This window comes from Zonotrichia albicollis, chromosome 8 (genome assembly GCF_047830755.1).
Source record: "Zonotrichia albicollis isolate bZonAlb1 chromosome 8, bZonAlb1.hap1, whole genome shotgun sequence".
In the NCBI taxonomy this organism is placed as follows: Eukaryota; Metazoa; Chordata; class Aves; order Passeriformes; family Passerellidae; genus Zonotrichia; species Zonotrichia albicollis.
The window spans coordinates 6,143,727-6,161,340 of NC_133826.1; the positions used below are offsets into that span (position 1 = coordinate 6,143,727).

The 17,614-nt window shown below is 42.3% G+C and overlaps 2 protein-coding genes across 4 annotated transcripts in view; one reads left to right on the top strand and one right to left on the bottom strand.

The window, feature by feature from the left end:
• Positions 1-1,303: 1,303 nt before the first annotated feature.
• GPX7 (glutathione peroxidase 7) lies at positions 1,304-10,373 on the bottom strand. Its single transcript, XM_005482265.4, has 3 exons — positions 10,050-10,373; positions 3,679-3,940; positions 1,304-1,885 (listed from the first exon to the last, which is right to left on the bottom strand). The coding sequence occupies exons 1-3, from the start codon at positions 10,254-10,256 to the stop codon at positions 1,722-1,724; spliced, it is 633 nt and encodes a 210-aa protein (XP_005482322.1). The 5' UTR covers positions 10,257-10,373; the 3' UTR covers positions 1,304-1,721.
• Positions 10,374-14,219: 3,846 nt separating this feature from the next.
• TUT4 (terminal uridylyl transferase 4) overlaps positions 14,220-17,614 on the top strand; it is a 47,759-nt gene continuing 44,364 nt past the window's right edge. For 2 of the 3 annotated variants that reach the window (XM_074545792.1, XM_074545790.1), the window contains exon 1: positions 14,220-14,378. The gene's annotated coding sequence lies outside the window, so the exon portion shown is untranslated. The remainder of the gene's footprint in view (positions 14,379-17,614) is intronic. The other variant, XM_074545791.1, reaches the window with a different exon arrangement.

A 17,614-nucleotide genomic window follows, 5' to 3' on the forward strand; every position in this document is an offset into this window, starting at 1 on the left:
TAGTATCAATGTTCAAGTTCAGACTTTAACAGTTCCGTGCTCCTTTTGCCCCAAAGATTATTTGGCTGCAAACTGTCTTTTCACTTTCTTCTCATTCCTTTTTTACTTGATTTCTCCTTTTACTTATGTTCTTCTATTACCTCTTCCTTTTATTCTCTCTTCCACCCCTTCTTTTTTTTTTTTTCACTGAAACTTTAAAAAACTTGCTCCCAGCTTCTTTCAGGCAATTTGAGATTGTTTTGTGCATGTAATCTCTGCCTTTCGTGTTCTTCCTGCAAATTCTAAAGTCCCTGGAGCTCTTACTTCCATGGAGAACTCCACAGTATTCTTCTTTCCCCTCTTGTCCTGTGAGCCAGGCCATGCCATGCCATAATATTTGCCTTTGATTTCAACAAGAGCCTGTTTGGATGCTGAACAGCTCTAATGGCACTGAGGAGCTGGGAAAACTCTTTACCATGGCAGGGTCACTTAAGGTTTATTTGTACACATGGGCCCTGACAACAATATGGACAAATAGTGTTTGTGCTCCTTGAAAGCATCAGAAAGCACAAAAAAGCTTTCACTTGTCAATAATCCTGCAGTTGGACAAGGCTAGACTCTTCTTAAGGCATTCTGAGGTTAACAGGATGGGAACATTGGGTTTCTGTTGAGATAAAAAGAGTTCTTCAAAGGGTTTCTGTCAAGGAACAATGAGGCTGCAAATGTTAGTGTTATTATTTTGGCATGAGCTAGAGACTTCTGAAGTCTGAGCAGATGCCTGGCTGCTACAGCTGAAAAAGGCCCCATTAAGCATCTGTAACACTAATGTGGTATTAAACTATATAACATTATGCAAGAATTAAATATTTGAAAAATTATTTCCATTGGAAAAAAAATTTTGATTTTCTGATGTTTGTCTGTATATGCAGTAAAATTGGATAGTGTCAAAAACTGGAAAATAAATTTAACATCAGTTTTATGAAAGAAGAGTAATTCTAAGGCAAAATGCTAGAAGAAGAAAGAAATACCCATTTCATGTAGACTCTGGTCCTACAGATGTTCAAATGACTATTTAAATATCATCTGATAATCTAGGTGAAAAAAAATGCAGAAATTCATCTCATGGCTTCTGGAGAATTTTTACAGGGCCTTTGTCTTCATCCTTCTTTCATTTAAATTTTCTAGATGTGTTTCTCCCATGCCCTTCTAAACTCTCTATACAGATGAAATTATCTATGTTTGGTTGTGGTCATTGGAACATGCAAAATCTGTCTGGTCTGAAGTTATCTGTTTTGGCCCTCTTCCTAGCACACACCTTAAGTCAATCATGAAATTTCAGCTGTTTATTTTATTCAGTTTATTTATTTTATTCAATCAAAATATGACAATAGATTTGCAGATATCAGGGAGATCCCAGCTAGGACATTCTCATTATTCTGATCTTTCTTCCTATACAAACTAATTTCCTTTAGTGTTACCAACAACTAATAATTGATTTGGGGAAGAAACAATTGCTGAAGATTGCTTCTTTCCTAGAAAACTCAAACTGAATTTGGTCAGAGAAAAACATCATATTACTTTGACCATGTTAACTTGCTGGTTTCTGCATTCTTAGATGGTGAATACAGATTCAAGTGGTCATAATTTCCTTTCCCTATATCCTCTCTTTTGGAATGTGAAAAGACAAAGTCCAGCCCTAATTCTCAATTAAGATGCAATTGGCATGCTGAGATTTTTGAAAGTCATAATTCATCTTTCTTCTTTAGGATGATTTTCCTTACAAGTTCTGTCACATGGGGCCTTATTTCTTCAACAGAGACAGTAGAGTCCCAGGCCTTTACTACTTTCCCATTGGGGTCCACCAGGTATTTCCAGAAGTTCCAGGTTGGTTCTTCTCCTGTAGAAGCTACAGAGGAAAGAAAAAAACCCACTTAAATATTAGAAAACCACATTAGCCAATTCCTGACATTTCTTCATGTCAGTTTGATTATTAACCTTGCAGAGGAAGAAGGAATGTAAAATTAAGAGGAAGTTCAGACTGAATAAGACTAATTTTCTGACAGACAGCTTTAACTAGACAGTAGTCCCTTGGAGACTGATGGAAACAGGGAAGCTTGAGCCAGGAGAAAGCACAATAATCAGTGTTGAAGTGTGTGAGGGCATTTGTGTGTGGGGCTGTGCTATAGAGATATAACTGATACAGCTGAACACTGATAGGAAAATGGAATTTGGCATGACAATATAGCTTTACTAGGACTGATTACTTCCTTATCCAGAATTTTCCCTCCAAAAGCACCCAGTATCATGTGCTTCAGAAGATTGTTTCAAGAAGAAATAACAAAGTAATTGTTCCAGGTTTCCACCTAATTTTCATCTACAAATGAGCACTGCAGTTTTCCCCTTCCTGATCACATACCCTTTCACATGAGTCACACTCTTACCCTTTACTCTTCTGCTCTGTGACTAACAAAATTTCCAGGACTTTCAAATAGACCAGGAACCTCATGCCCCTAAAAGCACAAGTACACATGCTACAGACAATTAGCATCTTTTTTTTTTTCCACTGATTATACACTGGGCAAACCTCCCAAGGAATCAGAAGTTACTTCAATGTATCATCAAGACACAGCCAGACCCACACTTTTAACTATGTTGTCATTGTGCTGAATAAAGATGCAGCCTCCAGCAGCCTCCCCCTGAGGGCAGGCGAGCAGGGAAACACAAATGTTGCATTTCCTGGGACATGTCTGCAGGAACATCTCTCCTTTGCTAAACAGAGATGGAAGGATGTGAAGAGGATTACAGGGAAATTTGGCTAGCAAAGTGATTCATCACAGACACCTGGAAGGAGGTGAGCTTGGGGTAGTGAAAAATAATATCCACACTCCTTTAAATTCTGAGGGATTTGGGAGAACACTGTGGTGCTGGAGAGAAGCAACAGGGATGTGGTCCCTGCTGAATGCAGCTCAAGTGATACTGTGTCACACAACTTTACTATATTTCATTGCTGAAAGACATTTCCTTCACACTGGATTAAGACTGACATTTTAATATAGCATTAAATGGTATTTAGAGCATTTGTTCAGTGCAAGAAAAGTAGTGCCTTGATAGGGAGCATCCTGCCTTGCTGGCTGGTAAGAACCAGCAAAACTTCTTCAGGTGTCAGTCTGGCTCTAAAGCAGATTGGAACTGCACAGTGTGGCTGTTCCAGTGCTGGGGAGGAATGAGGAAGGGAATATTTAAGGACACTGTCTAGTGCCTGGGTTCACTTTTGATTGTTAAATTATGAGGTGCTTTGCTTCCACTTATCCTACAGCCCTAGAGATGAATCTTAGAAATGCAATCTGCAGCACTCATGTCACAGGAGGGGCACTTCAGAGGCTGCAAAGTGGAAAGAGGAAGGTCAGGGTATTGTATGCCAAGAGGACAGAATTTCAAGGCCTGCAGAGGTTTATTGGACCTGCTTTTACAGGACATCTGCTATTGATGTGTGCTCATCCCTGGAGATCTTTTGAGAAGGTGAGACAAAGGTGGCTGAAGAATTCCTGCCTTGTGCAGGAGGAAGGACTACATGACTCCTGACCTCTTCAAGCCTGACAACTCTGTCAGCACATTCATCTCTTGTTTCTTTGGATGGTATTTTGTGTCAGAGGACTTCTATGCAGGAGAAACAACCCTCCAGCACTCCGGGTTACTCACCAATTAAGTACTTGAAGGCAGGAATTGCACCAGCTCCGCTGACTGTGATTTTGCTGAACATGGGGAAGGAAGCACCGTAAGTCTTTCGTGCAAAGCTCTCAATTTCTTTGTTGGTGTCTGGTTCCTGCTGCCCAAACTGGTTGCAGGGGAATGCCAGCACATTGAAGTGGTACGGGCCCAGGTCTCTCTGCAGCTGCTGTAAGGCCTTGTAGTGGCTGTCTGTGTACCCACACTCACTTGCCACGTTGACAACTAGAGACACCTGATGAACAAGAGAGCACATTTTAAAATGTGTTGCACATGTCAGTTTTCCAGCAGGTAGTCTGGAATACAGACTATTTAAAAAGAAAAAAAATTGTCTAGGAAGCTGTGACAGAATGCATATTTGAAACTACATTGATTTCTCTTCACAAAAGGAAGATTTAATGTTTATTTTATATATTCCTCTTTAGCAAGCATTAAGATAATCAACCAACTGCTAAGAAATCTTAATCTTCAGTTTACTGAGAATCTGTGATTTTCCATTCTGCCTTTTGGACAGTTTCTAAGCATAATTAAGAAGTGACTATCCAGATAGGAGATACCAAGTTGCATGAAAGAATCTTGCAAATCAATGTGTTTTTTGTTGTTTATTTATCTGTTGTGAAGCATCTGCTCTGCAGCATGTTTCCTTGCTCAAAATTAAATGCCCTTGCAGAAGTGTCTGATCCATTTATCATTGCTAGTGTAGAGATCTTGACTTGGAAGTTAATAGAAGCAATTACAGGATTTGGGGTTGGTCTGTGTAGTGTGGGCTGTAAAATTCCCCATCACCTCTAGAGTAAATCTACTCAGTTGTGACAAAATGGCAACAGTTTTTGCACAAAGGTTTACTGCCTCAATTAGAGATTCCAAGAAGTGAAGGCTGCCCACTGTCCTTTGAGGTCACTCCTGCAGTGGATCATGTTCAATGCTGTGTGTGTTGTGTCAGTCAGATATGAGCACGGGCACATCTGCCAGCACAGACCCACCTGGGAGGGAGCTCTCACACAGGTGAGCACCACAGGAACAGCAGAATTTGTTTGGGATATTGGTTGGGGTATATCCTAACTCTGAACTAGCACATATCATAGTTTCTCAAAGCCTTGAAGAATGTTTCATTGGTTTTTGAGATAATTTCAGCCTTAAAGATCTTTAAGAATTTTAGACTTATAGTTTTGTTATTCTTATGAATTTTGTGTCAGCTGCTGCTCATTCTACATAAATTGAGTCCATTTTAATACTTTCAGACAAAAGTATTTAAGGAAAGAGGATGTGTGAAATAAATCATATTTAGTGAAAAATAAATGGCTACATGTGCACAGTGTTTTTAAAGCCAGAAAACTAACTGGCATATAAAGGTACATATCTGGGTAATATATGGGTTCATAAATGAGATGTTTAGAAGGGGTAGGAATGAGTAAAGAAAAACCTAAGGGGATGTTGGCATTTGTAATTTCTTACATTAAATATTAACATTTTGTGTATTTTCTACTTTGTATAACTGTATGGCTATCATAGAATCATGGAATATCCTGACTTGGAAGGACCCATGAGGATCATTGAAGTCCAGCTACTGAATTTAAAGTGGATTTGGAGTGGCACTGTTTTCCCTGGAAGACAGGTAATCTTTCAAAGCACAAGTTGGTGAAATATTCTTTGTGGTGGAGTGTGTCAACAGGATACAATCTAAACAACCCCTGTACACTATACAAGAACTATGACCTGCAGCCATCTCACCTCCAAATCATCACTTTCATTCAGACAACACAAGCACTGTCAGAAATTTTAAATTCGGTCTCCTAAAACATCTGAAGTTATGGCATATCATTAGATTAAGTTTTTTTCCAGAGAAGAGGCAATAATTTTATGATGCATTCCTGTTGCAGATTCTCAGCATTTGAAACAGAATTTGTATGTCTGACATAAAAAATAACTATTAGCAGTTCTGTTCTTTTCAATTAATCTGATTTATCAAGCATAGTGGTAACAGTAATTTAGTATGAAGTAAAGATAACTTGTATCACTAAGAGCTGAAGTCACATGTAGCTCTTCCATATGAAATTTTAGAGTCTTTTTAAATTATAGTTTAAGCCTTGGGATTTTCTTGATGCAGAAGTATTCGTACACCTGACTGAATTCAACTCTATTGGTACCTGCTCTCAAATAGAAGTGTAATGTAAGAATCGAGGTTTGGGGTAAATAAGTTGTGTAGGCATTGTGATCAAATTAAAACAGATATGAAGGATGAATTGCCAGTGAAAACAACTAAGCTTTTATCATTTTTACTTGATTTTAGGTAAAAAGAGGGCTTGAAAGGATTCACTCAAAAAGAAACAACTATTTTAATTTACAGCTGTTTAAAACCAGTGGTTTCTTGGCATGGTGGGGAAAGGCTTGAGAGCTCACAGTGACAACAGTGCAAACTTCCAAACACATTCCCCCAAAACATATGGAAACTACATTCAGCATTTCTTGGATGGCAGACACATAATGTTTCTTATTTTTCCTTAGAAAAATGCATTCACTGTAACTGAATTCTCCATTGCTGAACTCCATCATTTAATAGTGCAAACCTCTTAAAAGTATAATTAACATACATAATGAAAACTTCTGTGATCTATTAGTATTTCTCAATGAATGTTTAAAATGATTCTTTAAAAATCTTTCTTGAGTTATCTTTCAGATGTCTGGTATTAGAAGTGATTTCATGCAGTGATATTTTTTGGTCTGCATTTTATTTTTAATAAATAACAATCACTCTTTTTGCCCTCATGTAGAGGCTGTACTTTGACTTCTTACAACTATTAATGATTTAAGTTTAATATGCCTGACTTTGGGCTCTGAGAGTGCAAGTCAAGCACACCACCTAGTGTGCAGTGCAAACAGTTCAATGGACCTCACAAAAATGATTTCACTTCAGCTGAATTCTTTATCAGCTGTTGTCTCACCTCTTAAAACTATGATTCCCTTTGCTTAGAAAACCCATGCATTCTAGTAGTGAACTCATTTAACACTGCAAAAACTCTTCTTGCTTTGCTTAATGCTCATACCAGAGTGCCTTCTTTAGGGAAAAATCCTGGGACAGATTTAGGAATCTGTCTCAGCTTCAAGTAACCCTTTGTGGATCTGTCAGCAGAGACCACAGATACTTGAGTTTTTAGACTCAGAAATTCTTAACTGGCTCCATGTGACTATGGAAGAACCAGCCACAAGTGTCAGATGGCACCAGCTCACTGAGCTGTCACCTTCATGGAACAAATAGCAATATTTGTGTGGCAATTCAGTGGCTGTGCATTTATCCACACCCAGGAACGCCACAGCCTCGGATTGCAGTGGATCCGGGTCCAAAGTGCCTACAGTACTTTCAATTATAACATTTACTTTAAAATAATACTTCAATTGTTATAGTGCCTAATGCTTTTCCATTATTATAGTTCAGGATTCATGATATATGGTTCAGGATTTCCAAAGGCACTGCACTGACACTGCTTAATTCCACCCCAGCACACTGCACTGAGCTGGGTGGTAGATTGGTACCACTGCATCAAGAGAGGCACAAACACAGCAGGGAACAGCTGATGTTTGGGAGCTCTGACTCCCAAATAGGTACTATTTTTGGTAAGAATACTGCCTCTTACAGCATATCTGATACAGATCATGCAATAAAAGATTATTGAATTAGATTAGATAGAAAACTAATCTTGTTTGGATCCTCTTGATTCTTGTTGAACCATAATCACTGTCCTTCATTTTTAATGTAGATGAGTGATGGGTGAACATTTTATGGTAGTGTGGAAAAACCACAAAAGGATGACCTCCACAACACAGTGATCCAGAGAGGTTTTTGGATCTGTTTCAGTTGTGGAACTCTTTTCTCAGTGGTAATGGTCCTCCCTTTATTTGGTATATAACATAGCGTAATTGTGGTTTGTATCAAGATACACTCAAATAGAAAGAGAATTAATATCAATCAGTCCTTTTTCTTCTTACTATGAAAAAATTGTTTCAATGATCTGAATAGACACAAGTTCATATTAATAATGATTTATTGAAGAATGCTTCTGTCGGTCTTGAATTGCACTGATTGTTTATACTTAGCATGGCTCTTGTGGTTTTGGAATTAGCAGACACTATTAATTTTTTTAAGTCTGGAAGCCCTTGGATTTTTTCAATTCCTAGTAAGTTTCTTGACTACCAATTAAGTAGTTATTTAAATAAATTAGCTGAGTGACTGAATTGAAGAAAATGTCCTCTCTACATCTGCCAGAAAGCTTAAGGCTGGTAAAAGCTGGTTTAGCAATTAACAGACTATTGTTCCAGGAGCTAACTAGTGACTCACTTTCCTTAAAACACCCCCAGCACACACGTAGCCCTTTAATAATATTTTATTTCTTTTAATAGCTTTGAAATATTATGATAAACCTATGACTTTACTTATCTAACTGCAGATTTAAGCTAGTTTATTTTAAGAAATAAATGGGAGTTTTAATTAACAATTTTCTATCTTGATACTGAGTTCTGACAACATAATGACAGAAAGGGATGTGTTTTATTGCTGCAATTTTCTTTAAAATTGTCCACATACATTATCAAGGAGCAGGTAGCCTGAACATTAATAGAATCTCTGAATGCAAATCTATCTTTTATTCCACACAGAAGCTGAATGTCGCTTTTTTGGAATAAACTATTCTATGTGGGCCTAGCAGAGATCAAAGACTACCATTCATCAATGGTTTATCTTTCCCAGATACAGCTCTAGAGCTCCCCTTTAGGAAACCAGCCATGCCTCGAGGGCAGCCTGGAACCACAGCCCTGGGATGCAGCCCACACCCTGAACCTGCCTGTTCCTGGGATTCCAGAGGGCAGGAACACCCCCAGCTCTCTGCAGAGGGGCTGTAAGGAATTCCTCCAAGTCCCCCCTCAACTCCTTTCCATGCTGAGTCTGGCTCTGAGATGGAGAAGCTACAGGTGGTATTTGCTTATTCAGACTAGCAGATAACATGCAGACAAGACATGCCCCAGTAACAGGATTTATTGGTGGAGCCTTTGGAAGGAGCTCATTTAAAAAGCTCAAATATTGCTCAATATTAAACAGCTTCTGTGTTTTTCCCAAACAGATATTTGAGTGGGCATGGGACCGGTTCTGCTGTATCTCACTTGTGAATGATGGGGGATGAGGACTTTGACCAGAGAGGATTTAGGCCTCTCATTCGGTCCAAATCCATCAGTATCCACTTCTCCTGAGCTCAAGAAAATGTTCATCTCCCTATATAGTTTCTCTGTCTTCCTGCCAATGTTTCAGTGACCTGCTGTTCTGGACCAGTGAGCTCAGACATCTGAGGAGGGGAAAAGGAAGGTGTAAATACAAAGCTGGAGAAAAAGGGTGAAAATGAGAAGAGATGCTGCTTTTTTGGGCAGCAGTGAAACTGGACTGCCTGACTGTATCACAGATGTGTCACTTGTGGGATTTATATTTTTAGCTTCTATAATTTGTGAAAGGGGCTAAAAGAGGTTATAGTATTAAGTATAATAAGTGTGCTAAGTTCTCTTTTCACTTTTCCATAGGTACCAATCTTTTCTAGATGATCAAACCACTAATAAAATAAAATGAAATGAAATCAGATTATAGTCAGGGACCATTGTTTTAAAATGGTATGGAAAACCATACCATTGTTTTAAAATGGTATGGAAAACTCTGCCTAAAAGTACTTAATATACGATGCAAATACAATTTAGAAGACATCATAAAAGCATATGTGCTTTTATCTACGTGTCCTTCTTCACATTGCTGTCACACTAAGAAGCGAGAGAAGAATTGGCATGATGTTGTTACAATTTCACTATATTCTGATACTTTGTAATGTCTCATGCTTTTACTAGCTACGGTGAAATCTGTTAACTCCATTCGCCACGGATCAAATCCCTTTCTATTTTTAATGTAAAACATTAAAAAAGGAACGGGATTTGAATAAGAATAACACACAAAAAGTCATGCAGTTAAAAGACACAAATAAACTCCAAAAGTAAGCCAGACAAAGACACAAACTTCCTGAGTTTCCAATGGAATAGGCAGAATCCAGAGCAACCGGCAGGAGGGCAGCGTTCCCCGCCTGCCACGTCTACAGGCGGCTGCAGCAGCAGAAGACGCGGACACACACGGGGGTTAGATGCGAACGCTTTATTGAAGAGGAGCCTGTGTTAGCCGGACGGGTTGGCCGAAGGGCAGAGGCACAGAGCGAGCAGCCCAGAGGCACACCGAGTGCACCGAGGCTCCGAGCACTTCCCCGCGCTCGCTCCGCGGACATGCAAGGGCTGCCCGGGCGGGAGCCGCCCCTCCCCGCCGCACTTACCGAGCCCCTGTACTTCTCCAGAGACACAAGCTTGCCCCTGATGTTTACAACTTTGAAAGTGTAAAAATCAGGCTCCTTCTGCCGCGTAGCGGAAAAGGCTAAGAGCACGAGCGCTGCAATTGCGAGGAGCATGGCTAGAGGGATGAGGAGGACTTTGGGGAAGGAGGAGGCAGGCTGGTGCTCCACACTGCCCTCCGGGTCCAGCATGCTGCACGGCCGCCGCGCTCTGCCCGGCCCGGCGCGGCCGCGCTGCCGCAAACGCCGCTCTGCTGCAAACGGGCCTTTTGCGGCAGCCGCCGCCTCTGCCCGCTCCGCTCGGCCGGGACGGCTCCCTCAGGGGGCACAGCCTCTGCAGCGGAGCCATCCGTGCTGGAAGAGCTGCCTGAGTGGTTATGGCTCTAAAGCACCGGCTGGCTCAGTCTGTGGGATGCCAGTCACAGAATGGCAGAATATTCTGGGTTGGAAGGCGCCCACAAGGATCACTGAGTTGGGACCCTTGAGGAACCTCAGAACATTTGGCTTTACTTCTGTTTCATTGTTCCTCCACTGCTGTATTGAAAGCCATGAATTCTTGATAATAACACTGATATTTCAGCCTAAGAAAAAATTTTTTTTTGAAATCAGAACTAACACTAACATATGAATACTGATACTAACCTGTTTTCATGATAGCAACACCATTCCCAAACTGCCAAGTCTGAAGGGACTTGGAACCATCCTTTAGAACTAATAATGACCCAAACAGGCATTACCACAACTTTCAGTGCCCTGTGTTTCATAAAATAGATACAGATTATCTCTTAAGTGAATAGCCCATACAGGGATCAAAGCGATGTTGTTAAAGATCCTGCTTTAACTACATCCTTGTGATTTTTGATGGATTTGTAAAGGCCCTTTTTTGTGCACTAACTGCAGCATGTGGTGAGTACAGTGTAATGTCAAAGGACAGCAGTGGCTTGGTTGCTACTGGTTACTGAGGGAGTGCTCCAAACGAGAGTCACAGCATTCAGGAAAACCAGAATCACCAACACACCACATAACCCAGCCACATCAGCCAGGCCTGCAGGAAATACAGCTCTGCATGCACCTGCCTGGTGAGAAGTGAGTGGCCAGACCACGGATGTCACTGTGTGAGATGGAGAAGCCACACTGCCAGAGGGCTTTCAAGCAAGAAAGAGCCATAAAGCATCAGGAACTGAGTTTGGTATCAAAGCATTCAGACATTCAGAGCCAAAACACTGCCTCAGTGCACTGATGTCATTCTTGGGTTGTTTGCAAAAAAAAAAAAAAAACCCGCTATTTGTACAGTTTGCTACTATGCCTGCTGGAAGAAAAGGATTTGTACTTACAAAGTAACAACAATAGAAAGCTTTTGATGGTCATTGATTTCTTCTTGGACCACAAAACTGGTCAGCCATGGACAGCTATGATTCTGATAGTTCTTGGCAAAGAAAAGGAAAATGCAATGACTTACAGAAAACAATTAAAGTGGTTCCAAAGCTTATTGGAAATTTATCTTTTGAAGAGAAAATTACATTTTATCATTTGCATTTATTAAATCTCACTTTCTTTTTTGGGTTTTTTTTTAAGAATTTTGGTAGATCTTTGACATTTTGATTAAATTTGCTTAGGGAATTCAAGCATGACCAGCACTGTAAGGGAAGAAGCCTTATATAGCTAGTTGAAAAACATATTTGAAGTTTTTAAGCATTTCAGATTTTTCACATTTTTTATTATTTTCAGTTTAAGCAGACACGCAACATCAAGAAATAATGTAATACGCTACAAAAATATATAGATTTAGAGATGGAAAATCTTCTGTCATGGTCTCCACAGAAAAGATAGACTGTGATGAGAATATGAATTTCTTTGCAGATAAGTGGTATTTTCCTGGATACTTTCCTGGCTGTACTATTGACTAAGCTGACAGTCAAGTTTTATTTCCTAATTTTATAAGTAAATTATCTAAGAAGCTTTGGAGTTTCTTCAGATATATCTGAAGAAAGAGAACAGGGTTTTTCCATTTAAAAAGATTTTTAAAACCTAGTAAATTCTAAAAGTAGTCTTTAAAAAATTGATCATCATCATAATGTGGATTTTTTTTTTGTCAGAAAATAAAAAACAAATCTACAATACACATGTACGTTTTTGAGGAATAATATTTTAGTCGCTTGGTTATAGGACTAAAAATGAGGCCACATACTGCAATGTCAAAAGCAAGTTTTGCTCTAGAGAGGGACTTTATAAAATCTACTTCCTGCAGCTTTATGATTATAATCTCTGATTTCTAGATAAAATTTAGTCACTATCAGTCATATTTTTTCCTACAAATTGAGCCCAGAATCTGAAAAGTTTTGGTCACTTGCACTGATGATTTATTCTTTAAATAATGGCCTGCTGGCAGTAGAACTCTGCTTCCTCTTTTAGTGCCATGTTTCTATATTGCTCCCTGCCATAAAATATTCTTTAACATCAGCAAAGAAGGAGGCATTGTTCCTGAACACAGAGATAGAGACTATGTCAAAGGCTGTTGGCTTTGTACTGGTGCATGTTTTCTGAGCCAAACTGCTCTACCAGTTCATATTAAAGTCTATCCAACTATTTGAAGGAAATATGCCCATCGGGTTTGCAAACTGGCGTGTGTTTGCTCACTAGCATGTCTCAATGTTGATCTAGGAGAACTGTATCCAGCAGCAAGTATAATCTAGCTACTCTGCAATTTACTCTTTGGCCTACTAAACCTAATAGAAATCTTTGTCAAATAAATTGGAATAGGCTGGAACCACCACCCAGTTAACCTCAGTTGTCCCCAGGGCAGCACTGTTCTTTCTGTTGCTGCTGTCCTGGACTGGCCTATGTACCTAAAGGTGAATCCCATGAGCAATACCCTGAGCTACCCAGTCCTAATTTCGTAAAGTGTGAACTTCAAGTGAACCGAAAGAAAAAAAAAATACAGGTTACCTCTAAGGATTGTGCTGACTTCACAATACATTCAGAAGTATGTCTTGTCAGTATTACAGAATCCTGTATTACAGATTTTGCAACTTTTGTGTGCCTACACAGACTCCCTGAGGTAGTGTTTCTAACACTACTATTCATATTACTTTTAATAGTTTCCTTTGAATCCCTTTTGTAGTTCAACACTGATCTTTTAGTGCCTTATTTTCCTGGAAAGGCCTCCTTAGCCTGGGCTAGGAAGTGCCAACAACACGACATTTCACTGCCAAAAAGGGGTAGTACTGGATCACACAGGGATTTGCCTCAGACAAGCACTTGCCAGTGCCTTTAGGTCACCGTCCAGCACTGCCAAGAGCCGGCAGGCTGGCTCTTCTCCCCCGAGACCTGCGGCTCTGCCAGCAGACACCCTGGCCAAGCCACTGTCCCTGGCTGCTGCCGAGGCCACCTGCACAGCCAAGGTCAGGGAGCCTGGAGTCATTTCCGCAGGTGCCCGGAGCACAGCCGCTCTTCTCCGAGCACAGGAGGAAGGGGAGAAGCCCTGGGGAAGCGGGGATCAATGTCCGGGCTCCAGCGAGCCCTACCCTGCTCCACAGGCCTGGGCAGCGGATGCCTCATCGCTCTCCTGACGGGAGAGTGCACTGAGGAGGGGCCGGCCCCTTCTGCCGCGCCTGCAGGGACAGGACCAGAGGAAATGGCTCTACGCTGAGACACGGGAGATTCAGATTAGATACTAAGAAAAAAAATTGTGCCCCCTGAGGGCGGTCAGGCATTGAATCTGTTGCCCTATGGTGTCACCATCCGTGAGGGTGTTTAGGAGTCCTCTGGAGCTGGCGCTGGGTGCTGTAGGTTTAGCGGCTGTGGGGATACTGTACGGGGTGCACGGTTGGACTGGGGGATCTTAAAGGTCTCTTCCAACCGTGCTGATTCTATGCAGAAGAAGAGGCCCGGGAAGAGAAACAAGGGGAAAAACTAGGATGGCTGTTGAGGGGTAATTAAGAAGAAAAAAATATGCTGCTTATTCCCTCATCCCCGCCTGCCGCTGTGGCACTGAGGGAGGAAGGCCCTGAACGCCGGGGAGACGGGAAGGGGGGGCGCGTCGCCCCCTCAGCAAGGGGGTGGTTCTGAGGCACGGGGGGCTCCCCGGCACGACCGGGGCGGTGCGGGCACCGTGCCCGGCTCGGTCCCCGCCGCCGCCGCCGCCGCCCCGCAGCGCCGCCGCCCTCGGGGCGCTCCCGCCCGCCTTCGCCCCACAATGCACCGCGCCGCTGACATGGCGGCCGGGCCGGACTGAGCCGCTGCCGTCGGGGCCTGCAGCAGCCGCAGCCGGGCATGGCGGGGGCGCCGCGCCGGCTCCGCTAGCGCCGCACACAGGTACCGGGGCCCAGGGGCTCCCCGCGCCCCGGGGGCGGCGGCCTGGGGGGAGGCGGGCTCAGGGGGTCCTGTCCGCGCCGGCGCCCCCCGCCCCAGCCCTGCCCCGCCTCGACGGCCCGCCGCGGCCTCGGGCCCCGCGCCCGGGCGGGGGAAGCGCCGGGTCCGAGGCGCGGGGGCCGCCGCAAGGTCAGCGGGGGGCCGGGGGCGCATCCGGGCCGGAGCCGGTGCGTGCGGTTTGTTGTCCGTACGCCCCGTGGAATTAAATAATGAGGGGGGAGAGAGCAGCGCAGCCGGCGAGGCCCGCGGGGAATGCCCCGTGTGCGGGGCTGCCCTCGAGAGCCGTGCCCGCTCCGCCGCGAGAGGTTCTCCTTGCCGTGGATTACGATCTGCCTGGAGTGACACCCAGGCATCCCTTCGCCTACGTGGTTGTGCTCTTTTGTTGGCTTATTTTGTATACAAATACAGCTGAACGACTTTGCTGCTTTTGCAATATGTTGCAATTTGCCAGTTGGCTGAATGTGTCATATTACCTGAGGCCTCCTGGCTTTTAAGGTTGTTTCTGGGTATATCAAAGGAAGATGAGCTCATAACACACAGAGAAACAATACAATCGCATTTAAGCTAAGGTAGATTAGTACATTAAAAAGATAGTTGTATTTAAGTATGGACCTAATAATTTTTTTTTTATATTCATACCACCTCCACGTCACTTGGCTTCCTGAGCACTGTGCCCTGGTTTTAGGGGTCGTCGCATTTGCTTGAAAATAGAGGATACATGTTTATGGTTTTGGCTTGTGCTCCCGGTTTCAGTGGCTGCTTTTTGGATAGTCTGACCCCAGATAGTTATGACATAATTATTTCCGTGACAAGAAAAGTAAGCTAGCCATGGAGCTATGACTTAATTACAGTACCTGGCAGAAGATGCTATATTAGGAGTAAGAGGTCTCTTTTACAAATACCAATTTTGCAATGAGCTTTTTTTAATCATTTTTCTGCTTAACTTTAGTGTAAACCTTCATAAAATTAATTTTGTGGTAAAATTACCTTTTCCCAAGAGATATATTGGGATGTGTTCCCAGAAGATAGACATAGAGGGATCAGAAAGTTCCTCCTGTGTTCTGTTCTTGCACAGAGGACAGCTGGGACTTCCTTTTCATACCTCAGCTTGCTGTGCTCAGTGCCCCGGGACACCTGCACTGTGCAGGGCATTTATCCAGTTCTTCCTCTGAAGGGAATTGCTGCAGTGGGGAGAAAGAAAGGGGGACAGGATTTCCCTGTGCTTGTGTTGTGCTTGAAAGCAAGATATTCCTGAGATGCTCCTCTTAACTGTCTTGTGGCTCTGCTTGTCAGTCATGCTTCAGAATTGTTGTATTCATGTTGATACCATAAGGCAGTCTGACTGCCTGAGAGTATGTTCTGTGTTCAGTTTGCAGTCCTGGCTTTTTAAACTTTACAAAGCATTTCTACTACAATAAGTTTATTTTTGTCACTATCTTAGTGAAATAATGTAATACTGGTACTGACTTGTATTGAGAACCCATAGAAAGAAGGATCCTGCAATTTGCTTAGTGGATTAATTTGCACAATGGAAGCAATCCAGTGAAAGTCAACATTTCTCGTGCTTTTGGCACATTAACACTATTTTGATATTGCTTGATAAATCGTTTAACTTAGAAATACAAAAGACCTAAATTTTGTAACAGTGCCCATGAATTTAATTTTTACTCTTTTTTTTTGTTTGTTTTCACAGAAATGCATGCATACATGCATGTATACTCATACTGTATCCTTATTTTGTAGTTTTGATTCTAAGGTTTCAGCAGTCTTTGGAAAAAACCCAATTTATCAGATGTTCTTAGATTTTATTTTCATTTCTGTTGATGCATGAAATACTGCTGCCAGCAAGAAGTAACTTTCAGATTTTAGTTTTCAGTGTCAGCAAAGCTTGACACAGGAGCCTGGAATCAGTTTTGTGTTACAAACGATTGTGACTCAGTCCGCTGAGCGTGGTTGTGTTCTTGACAGCTTTCCTGGAGTTGTGATTTTCAGCATGTTTCTTCCAGTAGGGAAAGTGCTGGATGCTGGTGAAGAGGCACAAGGGTACTGGCAGAAGATCTGTTTGCTTTCCCTGTGGTTTGTGAACTGGTTTGCAGCTGGTATGGAGCAGTTCAAAGACCGTCCCTTCCTCAAGGATTCCAGTTTGAGTGAAGGGCTCACAGTTGTTTAAATACAAGATCCAGATAAGCTTCTATGCCACAATGCATACTGCTGTATTGTCATTTAGCATAGCACTGAGCATAAGTGGAGGTTAAGATCAAGGTGAAAAAATTCGTTTCAGTGTGTGGCTGCCATTTAAACCAGTTTTGTGATCATCTGAGGCCTCTGGAAGTCTCTGAAAGGCTCTGAACCAGTGCAGCGCTGTGTTGTGCTCCCCCAGCCTCCTCGTGGGTCCTTGGGCTGATGTGTGTGTTTGGGTTTGAAGTTCGAGCTCCCTCATATCAGTTCCTGCTCTGCTCTCACATGAATGGTGCAGCACTTGGGGAGCCTTGGGGTGGGTGCTGCCCCTCTTCAGGGTTCGCTGCACTTGGGTCTGAGGTGTAAAGAACTGCTGCAGTAAAACGTAGCATCAGAACCAAATTTGCAAAAGCATGAGAAACCTATATGGAATAGAGAGGTGGGGGAGACTTGTGGCACAGCCAGTGTGGCTGAGAGAGGACAGCTGTGCCCAGCTTGGCACAGAGGCAGCAGCAGTAGTAGGGTCAGAAAGAGGTGCCCAGAAAGAGTACTTGGCGTTGGGTGACGTTAGTTTTTCTCACCTTCCCAGTGAGTCATACAGTGCTGTAGAAAAAACAGTGAGTCAATGCAGAGTAATCTGTAACGAGCATATCCCTTATGGATCTCCCATCCAGCTTATTTTGCTCACTCCAAAATGGAATTGTAACATATTTGCACCTACATATGTTACTAACTTTTGTATCAGCCAAAGCCTTTCTTGTTACTTCATTTATTCGGCAGTACTTCTGTAAATCAGATATCATCTTGTTACAGTGTTATGTATTTTCTACATATGTATATATACATAGATATATATTTAATGATTACTTCTTAGATGGTTTCAATCTTCCACAAAATAAATACAACATCAGAGCTTCCTATCTTCACAGAGCCCAGAGTGTCAGTTTTGTTGCATCCTTGATTTGTGTGTTAAAGTTTATGTACAGTGTGCTGACTTCCTT

Coding starts and splice junctions, on each gene's coding strand:
- GPX7 (XM_005482265.4), bottom strand. CDS start 10,256: ATGCTGGACCCGGAGGGCAGTGTGGAGCACCAGCCTGCCTCCTCCTTC. Junction 3,941..10,049: donor TGGAGAAGTACAGGGGCTCG/GTAAGTGCGGCG, acceptor CTTGTTCATCAG/GTGTCTCTAGTTGTCAACGT. Junction 1,886..3,678: donor TGCCTTCAAGTACTTAATTG/GTGAGTAACCCG, acceptor TTTCCTCTGTAG/CTTCTACAGGAGAAGAACCA.